General features: G+C 37.0%; 1 protein-coding gene across 9 annotated transcripts in view; it reads right to left on the reverse strand.

Annotated features, from left to right (window-relative positions):
• MYCBP2 (MYC binding protein 2) overlaps nt 1-13,486 on the reverse strand; it is a 224,296-nt gene that overhangs the window by 121,188 nt on the left and 89,622 nt on the right. For all 9 annotated transcript variants that reach the window (XM_055121420.1, XM_055121438.1, XM_055121447.1 and 6 more), the window contains 6 exons: nt 11,690-11,781; nt 9,330-9,464; nt 7,363-7,446; nt 4,210-4,306; nt 1,387-1,579; nt 318-592 (listed from right to left, as the gene is read on the reverse strand). In XM_055121420.1, coding sequence (XP_054977395.1) covers nt 318-592; nt 1,387-1,579; nt 4,210-4,306; nt 7,363-7,446; nt 9,330-9,464; nt 11,690-11,781 — 876 coding nt within the window. The remainder of the gene's footprint in view (nt 1-317; nt 593-1,386; nt 1,580-4,209; nt 4,307-7,362; nt 7,447-9,329; nt 9,465-11,689; nt 11,782-13,486) is intronic.

Below are 13,486 nucleotides of genomic sequence, written 5' to 3' on the forward strand. Positions count from 1 at the left end.
TAGGGTGCTTGCCTTATAAAAACAAACAAAAAACAGAATAAACGGACAGAGTCAGCTTGCAGGTGCACTCAGCTCTCTCTGGGTTATTTCTGCAGTTATGGGCAGCAGCAGCAGCTATTCTTCTAGAACATTCTCTAACTGAAAAATAATAAAGTAAATGTAAAATTTTTAAAATGCTGTTTTAGGCCTACACATCTGATTTCCTCTTTTAGCTCTTTCAGAAGCTGTAAAGACAGGGGCAAGTGCAATTCAGAGAGTTCCTAGCGGACTGATTAATGTAGTATGCCTTCTACAGGTAATAACCACACTCAAGTTACCTGATCCAAACAGTTAAGCAGATCGCAGAGGCAGGCCCACTGCAAGGCAGGCGTCGGGTAGAAGGAATGGAAGCAGGCCGTGAAGGTGTTGTGGCACTCCTGAAGGACAGCTTCGAGGAGACTCAAGGGCTGGCTGAGATACCCCTGCGGATCGTTGTCCAGTTTCACCATACAGTGATCAACTCCTTCCGATAAGATTTTTCTTAACAAAGTTCTGGTTTTTCCAATACATTCGGCTAACTTGCTCGTTTCTTCTACGACAGCTTTTCCTGTAGCTAGGAGGAAACAGAAAATGACTGCTAATTAAATAAAATAACAATTATGTACAAAAATATTTAACCGAATTGAAATAATTTCTAAAAATAGATTAAAAAAAGAGACAAGTACATATAACCCAGATATAAAACAATTTCAAAATTATGAGCCAAATTCTCTTCTCTCTCTCTCTCTCTCTCTCTCTCTCTCTCCCTCTCCCCCCCACGTCCACCCACCCTCACTTCTTCCTTTCCCTCACTCTCTCCCTTTTCCTCTTTTTATTTTCTCAGCTTCCCAAGCAGTGCTAGCTAAGGGATTCAAGGTCTACTTGTAGCGGACATGAGGGCCATATCTGTAGTGCTGAGGAGAGGGGGGTCTCTAGAACTACACCCACCTACTACATGCCAGCTATGACATAAGATGCCAGGAATCAAATGGGGTCATTACAAATGATATTTATCTTAAACCCTAAATTATCTCTCTAATCCCAAAAATTATTTCTTTTTCCAATCTAAAGTAGAAAAAAAAGCACCAGTTTCAGCACTTAAGTCCAAATTGTTATTTAAAATATTTCTATTTGACAAAATGTTGTTTGTAATATAATCTAATTTCAGTGCTACCAGAGTAATAAATTAATGCATTTTGTCTTTGTAAGCAAACACATATACATCGCAGCAGGCCAATTTTCTCTCCTCATTTAAAGGTAGTTTGGGATCTTAATACTTCTGATTTTTCTATATAAACTTTTCACATTGCTTCTTGAAGACAATTCTCAAATACTTTATTCCCAAAGTAATTAAAATATATATTGTACCTGACACTGGGTAAATTTCACAGGTATAGACACGCAGTAATCGCAGACAACAGGTACCCACAAAACGCAGTCTCTCTAAATCTAGAAGTGTAGCTGTGAACTGGAATCCTTTTAACCCTCTAAGTTCTTCAACTCCTAAAACTAAGGTGGTCCAACTCCAGTGAAGAATACTCAATAATGACTCAAAACACTCCTATTAAGAAGATGAGAAACAGTAATTAATTTCAATCATACCAAAAACTGTGGAAAAATGACATTCAAGTTTAAAATTTTGTCTTGAACTTCTTACTCTGAGTTGAGTTTGGGCAGACCAGAAAACATCCTTATATTTATCCTTATATTTCATTAAATTATAAGTGTTAGAAGTTGACATGAAACATTTGTCAAAACAATGTTTTTTAAAATTTACACAAATAACATATTTTAAGTTTTCTGGTACCAATTTATGACATAAGCAAAACAAATGCATAATGCTTTAAAAAACTGAACTTACACTGGCAATCTAATATTTTGTAAGAACATAAAATAAGCACTATATTACAGAATATAAAAGTGCTTTATTATTAGAGAATGGTGACAGTACCCAGTAGCTTATTTTGTATCTACCTGTTTAAGTTTACTACATAAGCAAAATCAATCCTTTATACAGAAGCTAATGAAAAATAAGAATTACTAGATAATAGTAAGGAATCTTCATTTGGAGTTTTTTCTAAAATGTGTGTTTTGGTGTTGACTAACCTTGTATTTCCAGTTTGTGTGCAGGTATTATCATACTTATATGACCACAAATACTAAATGGATCTCAAAACAAAGTAATATTCTCCCATACCACCAAAACTTAGCCCTCTTAAGATAGCAAATCAAGAATAAGTATATACTTTGTTCCATATTAAAAAGAATACTCTTATATAAACATAATTATGAGACTTCCCACATAAAATATCAAAGGATTACTAAACACAGACTAAAAATATTACTGAAAAAGAAACTTAGGAACAAAGATGTATTTGGAGTAGAGGAAACCAAATTGATCGTAATACAAAAGATACAAAAGAAGAGGGCTGAGGAAGTTGGAATGCAACTGTTTTATGGAATTATTTGTTTGTTTTTGAGCCACACCAAGCGGCGTTCAGGGCTTACTCCTGGCTCTATGCTCAGGTATCATTCCTGGAGGTTTTCAGAGGACAATATGGATGTCAGGGATCAAATCCAAGCTGGCTACATTCAAGGCAAGCACCCTACTCACAGTACTATCTCTCCAGCTCCTATTTTAAAAGAATTAGTGGTAAATATTAGAAAGACAGAGACAGAGCCAAAAATATTAGCAGGAAAGACATCCTTTCTATATATTATGGCATTGATGGGGTAACTTAGGAATTCTGGGGCCACACCTGACAGTGCCCAGGAGTTGGAATTGCACATTCTGTAAACTGTCTTAATTCTTCTGCAACCTGACATGGGATAGCAAATATTAAATGGGCTCCTGTATTGCTCAGGTGACCGGGAGGTGCTGGGAATCAAGCCCAGGCATCCTGCACATAAAGCATGCACTCAGTCTTTTCAGCTCTCTCTCCGCCCCACTACAAATTTATTTTAAGAAACAGAATGAAAAACCTAAAAGCAAGTAGGCTATATAGTGTATTTTATAGAGACTAATACACCTATATATGCATAAAAAGGATACACAGAAAAATATAAATGGTGGCTATATAAAGGGATGAAGGAGTTGGAGAAAAAACTTTAATAAACTCTTACTGAGTTATAGCTTTATCCTTAACTCATTCTGTTCCCACCAGGTATTTATCAATTTTGTGTTTTAAAAATGACAAAGAGAAAGAAACCCAAAAAGTCTTCCTCCTAGGCATTTTAGCAATATGAGACACTACCAGCCATGAAGTTCTGTAATTTTAAAAGTAATCTATATTCCTTATTTACACAATTTCAAATTAATGCAATGACAGTTAAATTAGATAACTTCAAAAGACTCTTCAATCAATAACTACAATATGAAGAACTGTTCCATTGATTTGGAGGGGGGCGCACACTTATCAGTGCTCAGGAGCTATGCCTGGTTTGGTGCTGGGGGACAATGCAGCCTGAGGCTTCAAACTCAACCTTCTGCATGTGGAGCATGAGCTCGGTCTGCTGAGCCATCTCTGTGGCATAGGACCAAGAACTTAACTTGGGTGCTGAAGAGTTAGTACAGGGTAGGGCACTTGCTCGCCTTGCACACAGTGACCTGGGTTCAATCCCCAACATCCCATTTGGTCCCCTAAGAACCGCCAGGAGTTATCCCTGAGCACCAAGCCAGGAGTAACCCGAGCATCACTGGGTGCGGTTCCAAAACAAAACACAAACAAAATTTAACTCATACTTTTGGATGGACATACCAGGACCTTTCAATTACATCATGTTCCCTTTCCATTCTGTACACAGAATGAATAAAGTCAAGCAGTCTTGAAGTCGTTAGATAGGCAATTCATTATTTTAATTTCCTTAATTTTTATTCCCTAACATCCTGAATTTTTCTTCAGTTCCTAACCACTTCAGCAAGATTTGTTAGAAAAGGTATCTGCTATTTCATAATACAAAAGCATGACAATACAAAGGCATGATTTCACAATACAAAGGCATGATTCAGAGAGAATCCCTATTATCCCATTAATTAAAATGCAATGATCTTTAAAATATCAATGCTAACAAAATTAAAGCTGAGTTCACAAAGTTATGCTGAGATAGACTCTTAGTAGAACACACAAGTGCCAAGTATCATAATGAAACTGAATACGGGATAGATAAGCTAAAATATTTTCAACAGCTTACCACTGACACAGTTCTTGCAAATGATCTCTTTAAGATGTGCACAGGCTCACTGGTCTGCTGTTTGCCTTTTGAAGCACTGCCGTCACTGGTTGGAAGTCTAAAGGTAAAAGACAAGTCCAATTATATTTTTATTTCAAAATATACAGTTGCACAATAATAAATCATGATACTTTTTTTTTGGTCAGGTAAAGTATTATGTATGGGTCATTTTAGAACATATTCCTATGCTAAGCAAAAATTCTGACATGTGAAGTGAAACTAAGAATGTGTCTTCAGTAGGAAGCTTATGCAGGCAGTGGAGGGAAGACACTGGGACAATGATGGAGAGAAGCAAACTCCTGAGAGGAAGGGGTAGTGCTGGAATAGTTCACGTATGAAACTCTAATGGTAACAGTGCCCAAAATTTAAAAAAAAAATTCTGACATGTGCACACTTCATCTTTGAAAACCCACATATGTGACAACTGGTAGCAAACATTCTCTTCTAGGTAACATTCTCTAGTAATATTATTATGTATGCCATTATTAAAAGTTGTTTAATCAATATACTCAAAAGTAGTCCAGAAACTGAAGTTCACAAAGTACATATTATACATACTACCATAAACAGTTTACAGGCTGGGCCTTGATCAGAAGGCTGGAGCGATAGCACAGTGGGTAGGGCATTTGCCTTGCATGCGGCCAACCCTGAGTTCGATTCCTCTGCCCCCTCAGAGAGCCCTGCAAGCTACTGAGAGTATCTCGCCCATACAGCAGAGCCTGGCAAGCTACCTGTGGCATATTCGATATGCCAAAAACAGTAACAACAAGTCTCACAATGGAGATGTTACTAGTACCTGCTCAAGCAAATCGATGAGCAACAGGATGACAGTGACAGTGACAGTGACCATGAATAGTGTTTAAAAACTACTATCGTGGGAGTTGGGGGAGGGCATGCGGATGATAGTACAGAGAGTAAGGTGCTTGTCTTGCAAATGGCTTACTTAGTTTTGATCCCTGGCACCCCATTTGATCCCTGTTCCCTCCAGGAAAAATCCCTGAACACAGAGCCAGAAGTAAGCTTGGTGTACTCAAAAGGTGTGACTCAAAAGCAAATAAACAGAAAAACCAAAAAAGCCCTACCCCACTATTAGGTAATGCAGATTCTCAGTGATTATCAGAAAGTTGATTTGGAAGAAAGAAAATCACTATTCTGCAAATATTATCTTTGATTTTTCCTATAAAGATATCTGAATTTTCCATTCTAAAATATAATAATTTATCACAAGAGCAAGAGATAATATTTGAAGAGGTAAATATTTAAATATTTAAAGAGGTAAAAGTTTTCAACAATAGACTTTTCAATTCATTCTGAAATCAGATACACAAAAAAACATGTAAGTTAATCTGCTTTGCAAGTCACATTTTTTACTTCTCTGAAGTCAAAATCTTTATTTCAAAAATTTCTTTGAAATCATCGTGATTTCTTTTCTTTTTTTTTTTTTTACTTTTTGGGTCACACCTGGCAATGCACAAGGGTTACCTCCTGGCTTTGCACTCAGGAGTTACTCCTGGCAGTGCTCAGGGGACCATATGGGATGCTGGGAATCGAACCCGGGTCGGCCGCGTGCAAGGCAAACGCCCTACCCACTGTGCTATTGCTCCAGCCCATGATTTCTTTTCTTTGCTATTAGCTTATTTAAAATTGGTATTAAAAACAACAGATTTAAAACTAAATCACTAAAATACTTGTACTGAAAATATACAGAAATTTTGAGTCATTAGTTTAAAATTAAATTTGAGATATAAGCAAATAGGACTACATCAAATTAAGAAGCTTCTGCACCACAATCCAGAATAAAAAGGCTCACCATAAAGTGGCAGAAAATATCTGACCACCATTCATCTGACAAAGGGTTACTATCCAAGATAATATAAAGCACTTTTAAAAGTTTAAAAGGGGCCAGAGAGATAGTATAGAGGGTAAAGTGCTTGCCTTGTACAAGGTCAACCCAGGTTCAATCCCTGGCATCCCATATGGTCCCCTGAGCACTGCCAGGAGGAATATCTGGGTGCAGAACCAGGAGTAACCTCTGAGAATTGCCAGGTGTGGCCTCAAAACAATAACAACCAAAAAAAAAAAAAGTCACAAAACAGTCAACCACTCAAAAAAGAAAATGTTGAAAAGATACAGAAACTTCCTCACAAAGGTTTTTGACAGCCATTTGGTTTGTGATGGCCAATAAGTACATGAAAAAATTGTTGTGTCACTTAAAACATGGTGAGATATTATCTCACACCAGTGAGACTAGCGCACATCAAGATAGACAAAAACAACAGTGTTGGCAGCGATGTGAGGGAAAAGGAGACATCATACACTACTGGTAAGAATGTGAGAGTTCAACTTGTAAACCAATATGAAGCTTCTCAAAAAGCTAGAAAATCAGCTTCTATATGAGACCAATTATCCTCCTTCTTGATATCTAACCTAAGGACCCAGAAACTAATCAGAAAAGACATTTGCACGTGTAGGTTCACTGCAGCATTATTCATAATAGTCCAAATCTAGAAACAACCTAAGTGTAGAAGAAGAGATGACTGGGTAAAGAAACTATAGTACATGGACACAATGGAATACTACTTGGTGGTAGGAAAAGATAAAATCAAATAATCGGTCACTATGTGGATGGAACTGAAGGTTATTATCATATGTCAAGTCAGCCAGAAGGAAAGGCACAAATACACAATGATCTCTCCCATATATAGGACATAAAGAAACATAGCAATGGAATTGAAAAAGGGCCAAAGGAAAGGGAAACTGAGATCAGTCTAAAGAATGGAGCTTACTTACCGTAGGCAGAGGGGGCTTAAGGGAGGCCGGTAGTTGAAAGCTTTGGTAGAAGGAAGTGAACACTGATGGAGGGTGTGTGCATGAAACCCTACCATGAACAGTACTCAAAATGACAGTGACTAACATAAGATTTAAAAACATTAAATAAAACTAAGCTTTGTGTGAAAAATGCCCAAAACACACAAAAGATTAAATTCTTATTAAATGTAGCTGTATTGCTGAATGCTTAAAATAATTTATTCCTTTTATGCCATACAGTTTATAGAAATCCTACTTCATTATCATAAAAGAATAAACTATATTAACTCAACATTTAATACGTACCTATATAATAACTGAGGTATCTGACCAGCATTAACATCTGTACCATTATTTGATTTCTTTGAACTTTTAAATTGGAAAACAACCCTAAGAAGAGAAAAAAATAATTTATCAAAAACTACACAATTCAAGATTCAGTAAAGAAAAATAAGGAACTTATTGTTGCATTCAAATCTTACTGTTAATAAATAGAAACTGAAGCCTTACAGAAAACATGTAAGTTAAAAAAAAAGGAAATGTGTTTAGATTTTATTCATGCTCTAAATGGTTTCATCAGTAAAATGAAGGAATTCAATCACTTGCCCAATGTACCTTACTCCATCTGGCTCTCCTTGAAACAGAGCAATAAAATTTAATAAACTGCTTATTTACAAGTAGTTCTACATCTGCTCAAGTTGATACATTATAAGCTTTAACTTCAAAATACATAGGTATTCCAACAATGAATGAACGGTACGTGTAAACCTAACAGTTCAGTATCACAACAGTCACTCTACCTCTAGCATATAATCTAGAGTAAACCGAAAAGGGACACTGATATAACAGACTTGTATGTGGTAGCCCCAGGGCCACTCCTGGAATCTCATAATTCCACTCATTCCACTCTACCAGCACCACTAGGTATGACCCCAAAGTTATATATATATATATATATATATATATATATATATATATATATATATATATATATATATATATACATGTATATATACACACATATGTATATATGCACATATATATGCACACATATATATGCAAGTATATACATATATATATATCTCTCTCATAGAATTTCTCATCTCTCTTTTTTAAATCAGAGTACAAAGGAGATTAGAGTCAAAATGCCCCAAATCCATGTTTGGTTGTCTCTATTCCCTGGAAAACGGGGTTGAAAGCTGTTTCACAAAGCTACTCGAGAAATCTGTAATTTTTTAAAATTTTCTTATAGTTTAAAATTATAGCATCTGTAAACAGATGGACATGAAGTACATCATGATGAATGAAAATGAGTCAGGAGAAGAAGGACAGATATAGAATGACTTCATTCATTTGTGGGATATAAAAAAAATAGCATGAGACTAATATCTAAGGCCAGGTAAAAACAGGGGCCAGGACTGGTCAATGGTTGAAAGCTTGCCACAAGTGTGTGGGGGCAAAGGGCAGTTAGGATAGAGAAGGGACCAATAAGAGAGTGATAGAAGTGATCACTCTGGACAAGAACTGAGTGTTTAAAGTATATAAAGCGATATACAGGATAACCTTTCAGTATATGTATTGCAAACCATAATGCCTAAAAGGTGGCAGGGTGAGGGGGAGAAATATATGAGAGTGAGAGAGAGAGAGAGAGAGAGAGAGAGAGAGAGAGAGAGAGAGAGAGAGAGAGAGAGAGAGAGCGAAGAAAAATGTCTGCCATCGAGGCAGGTGGGAGGGCGGGCAGGGAAACTGGGGATATAAGTGGTGGGAAATGCAATTGGTAGAGGGATGGGTGTTGGAACATTATATGACTGAAATCCAATCATGAACAGTAATCAAGAACATAACTGTTTATCTCACTATGAGTCAGTAAAAAATAAAAATAAAATTGTAGCATCTCATATCTCTGAAGTTTTGCAATTTATAAACTTCACAATCACTGTCTAATTTTTTAATAGGTATAGACTTAAACTTAGGTAGCATCCAACCTCACTCCCTACACTTTTCTCAATGCAATTTTTATTTTGATAATGTTTTTAAATAAAGTAATACCTAGGTATATGGAGATGCCAAATGTTAAGAAAACAAAACTGCAGTTCTACTTCCTCTGTCCTATCTAGACTTTAATTTGGTATGCAATTAATTATATGAATTGTAGCTATCATAATGTTTCAGCTGTACTCAGTTTTTATTCTATCAAAAGATAGACCTTCAAACACAATATTCCAAAATACAAAAAGAAAGAGTTGCATCACAGTACTCAGACATGTTCTTACCCATCGTCTGTGGTAATAGAAGCCTGCCCGTGAGATCCACAGTCGCTGCTGGGTCCTGATACTCGAGCCCAGGCTACATACCACCATCCGGCTTGCAGGAGAACTGGTTCATCAAACATCATAGCATACTTTTCTCTGGAAGAAAATCAGTAAGTATCAATGACTTTGGAGTTACTTGTTAGATACTTTTATTTAAAAAAAAATTCTTTTCAAACATGGAACTAAATGTAAGACTCATCAAACAAAAAAAAAAGTCCGTAGTTTTAAAAATCCAGACAAGAATAAAAACTTTGTTATTGTGACAGATTTTATTTCTTCTCTTTTTGAATTCTAAAGCTTACATACATACTAGAAAAATTTCATACTTATAATAGGGAAAACACTTAAAAGCTACTGAAGCATGACATTTTTTTTTTAAAAAAATGAACATTTAGACTTTTGTTGTACAATTTATTTATTCAACAAGGTTTGGTTGAAACGTAGTAATCTAAAAGCTCTGGGGTCGGAGGGCCTGAGGTTCTGGCTCAGGTTTATAATGTGTGAATCTTTGTAAACATGGGACCTTGGGCAAGTTACAGCAGTCACTCTGTATCAAAGTATCTCATTTAAAAGACAGAAGGAAAGACTATCTAATTCGCAAGGTTGTTCTGAGGATTGAATTCGTCAGATAAAGTATTTGAACTGTGCACATCACACATTAACTATACAAGTAAACCTTACTCTGTGTGGTGGAGAGAAGCACGTATGTAAAAACAGGACCTTTGATACAAATAAGTAGGATGCTCTAGGTAATGGAGGGAAAGGTAGGCGCATTAGTTGGAGCTGGAAAAGAAGACCAGAGGGACTTGAGAAACAAAAAAGTCATGAAGTAGTAGGGTGAAAATGTAAAATTTGCTGAGGAAATGGCAAAGTGTTCCATATAGGTAAAGATATGTAATAGTAGTAAATAGAAGTCAAAAGTGAGTCTTCAAATGATTACATGGATCCTTTAATGAACGCCTTAGGAATCTAGGCTTTGATAATAAGCAAATGAAGAAAAATCTAGATCTTTCTCATTAAAAAAAAACATACATTACTTAAATGATAAATAACAATGGTATATTAAGAAAACTCAGTAACTCACTACTAATTTAACACCTTTCCTAGTGTTAAAACAGAAAGTGTGAACTTTCTATACCAAGTTTTTCTTGAAATAGCTACTGTTGGTAAGTATAATATACTATTATGAATATCAAAATTTATACATTTTAACATCATTATTTCTAATTTAAATCTAAACTGTCACTCCACACTGATGACATAATTCTTAGTATTGTACCAAAGGGACTGATAAAATCTGACTTTTTAACTTAATGCATCTTCACAAATAAACATGCTAATTCTGGTAAGTCCTGAATTTACCAGAGAGGTTCTGGTAAAACTAATCATCTTCCAAGTTTCCCTAATTGTGTTGTAACCGATGCCCTGAACATAGTGACAAGGTATACTGTGACAAGGTCTACTTATATGTAGATTGTGAAAATATATATGAACATGAATTATGATCCTCTAAGACTACCTCTAGCCAAGTAGTCTTAAAAGAGCAAAATTAATGTTCATATATATTTTTATATGTATATCTATAAAGCGCTATGAGTATATGTATATCTATAAAGTGCTATGAGCATTTTTTGCCAGGGGGTGGGGTGGCTTCCTAGTACTACTCCAAGGCCTGGAGGCCATCCTATAAGTAAAACGTAGGACCCGTGAATGATTCATAGCCCAGTGGCATGGTACTGGTTGGACCCAAAAGGGTTTAAGGGCACCATAAGAGTTCCGCCTTATGGTGCTTGAAGGGCCATGTGCTACCAAAGATTAAACTCAAGTCATCAGGGGCCTGGCCACACCTGGAGGCCATCAAGGTTAAATCTGCTGCTACTTGAAGGCCATAAGGCACCAAGGACTGACACTCAGCACTTCATGCATGCAAGGCATGTGCTCCAGACTCTGGGTACTTTCTTCAGTTCCAGTGCTACAGGGATTGAGAACATACCCCTAAATGGCAGCATATTAGGTTTGCTCTGAAAGAAGTATGGAAACGCAAGTCTGCAATGACGCATGTATATCCATTTAATCTTCCATTGGAGATAGGATTTAATGTAGAGACACTCAATTTATCTCCTAAGATACAAACTTGATGGAAATCATTGTTTTCTATGCCATTAGTTTCAATGTGGCATTGTTAGTGTATGATTTAACTTCTCGGGCACTGCAGCGGATACCAGTAGATTATAAATTAAAATGTTCTAAGCCATTTACTTAGACAAAACAGTTTCCTTTCGGCGTGGAATGATTACAGGGAACAATGAACGTTTCCTTACCGAGCAGCACAGTCGTAAGCCAGCACGTCCGTCTCTGCCAGGAGGTCTCCATCGGTTTCATGATCTCCTCCATCAGGACCCAGCTCAAACAGCTGAGGGGATGAGAAAAATAGTTTCCAACCATTCAGTTATGCCAATATGAGTATGTTTACAAGTTTGTGTGTCTAATGCATGCTGGACTACAGAGAACGTACAAAATCAGAGTGTGGTATGATATGATGTGTGAGCTTGAGAATTCAATGCTTGGGCCCAGCACGAGGGCCTTCAGGGCTGCACCTAGAGGTATTGGTGGAACCAAGTATTGGCAGGGTTTGAACTCAGGGCCCTGCATGTGCTTTGCCCTTTTTGAGACATAACCCTCACCGCCTTCCACTTTTAGTGTTTAGAGAAACATATAAAAATCTATTTAAATTATAACACCTATACAGTGTTTTAAGGCCGTCTCAGTCTCCATTCGCCTAGCTTGCTACACAGATCCATATACACATCAACAGTCTGTACCAGATGCAAACATCTTATGGCGAAAGAACTCAAAGTGTTTTAGCTATGTGAGCTTGTAAAAGTGTAAGAATAGTGTTTTGAAACTTGCAAGCTGAGCTTAGGATTTGGGGGAAACATGAGCACAAAAATGTATAAATCTGTAACTGTACCCTCACGGTGATTCACTAATTAAAAATAAAAATAAATAAATAAATAAATAAAATTTAACATCCAAAAAAAAAAAAACCTTGCAAGCTGTGAAATTTAAAAAAAAATCCAAAAAACCCACTTTCCTTGTGGGGCATTTAGAAAAAATAATAGCAAACAGAAATGCTAGGAAAATGTTTAACTGGAAAGAGAAGAGTAGCAAGAGGTAAGACTCTATGAGAAACTAAGAAACAAAAAAATAGTTGCAAATACAATGTCATGGGAAAGGGAGAAACAAAAAGTATGGCAAAAAGGAGATGAGAGAGCCAGAGAGAGAGAGAGAGAGATAGCCAGAGAGACAGGAAGACAAAGGCAGAGACAGAGAGAGAAAGAGGACCTGAACAACAGGGCTCAGAAGCACCATATTCTTGGACCCTAGTACTGAACCACCTGTTCCCCATATATTTAGGAAAGAAGAGAAAGGGAGAGTGGGGTAGGGAGGTGACAGAGAGAGAGATTGCGGGGGGCAGGGGGGGAGCGAGAGACAGACAGACAGACAGACAGACAGACAGACAGATAGACAGACAGACAGAGAAAGAGGCCCTGGAACAGCAGGGCTGAGCTCATGGGCCGTAGCACTGAACCACCTGCTCCTCATATAAGGAAGGAAGGAAAGAAAGGGAGAGTGGGAGGAGGCAAAGAAGGGGGAGCGAAAGAGGGAAAGAAAAGAAAGGAAGAAAAGAAAGCAGGAAGAAGGGAGAGAGGGATCCAAGATCAAAAAAGGGAAAAGAAAGTAAGGTGATGAAACTGAGTGAAAATAAAGACTGACAAGGAAAGTTATTTTAAAATGTCATCCAGAACACCTGTCTTATCTATAGAAATTCTTTTTCTTTATAGGTGCAGGAGCCTGAGCCCAGGGCTTTCCAGATGTAAGCAAGGACTGCTGAGCTGCAGCTACAGGAATGAATGCAGACGGAACTACCAAAAATGAAAACCAAAAGCAAATGCAACACCTACAAGGAACAAAAAGGGGGCATTTACATTTACTGTCAATTACTATGCCAGCTGTCTCAGGTTTTGAGTTCTATGCTTATGATTCAGAAATCTGTCTTGGCTTAGTTCTTTTCCTTTTTATTAATTTTACTTGCTGAACTTTATTTTGAGAAGTAG

This window comes from Sorex araneus, chromosome 1 (genome assembly GCF_027595985.1).
Source record: "Sorex araneus isolate mSorAra2 chromosome 1, mSorAra2.pri, whole genome shotgun sequence".
Classification (NCBI taxonomy): domain Eukaryota; kingdom Metazoa; phylum Chordata; class Mammalia; order Eulipotyphla; family Soricidae; genus Sorex; species Sorex araneus.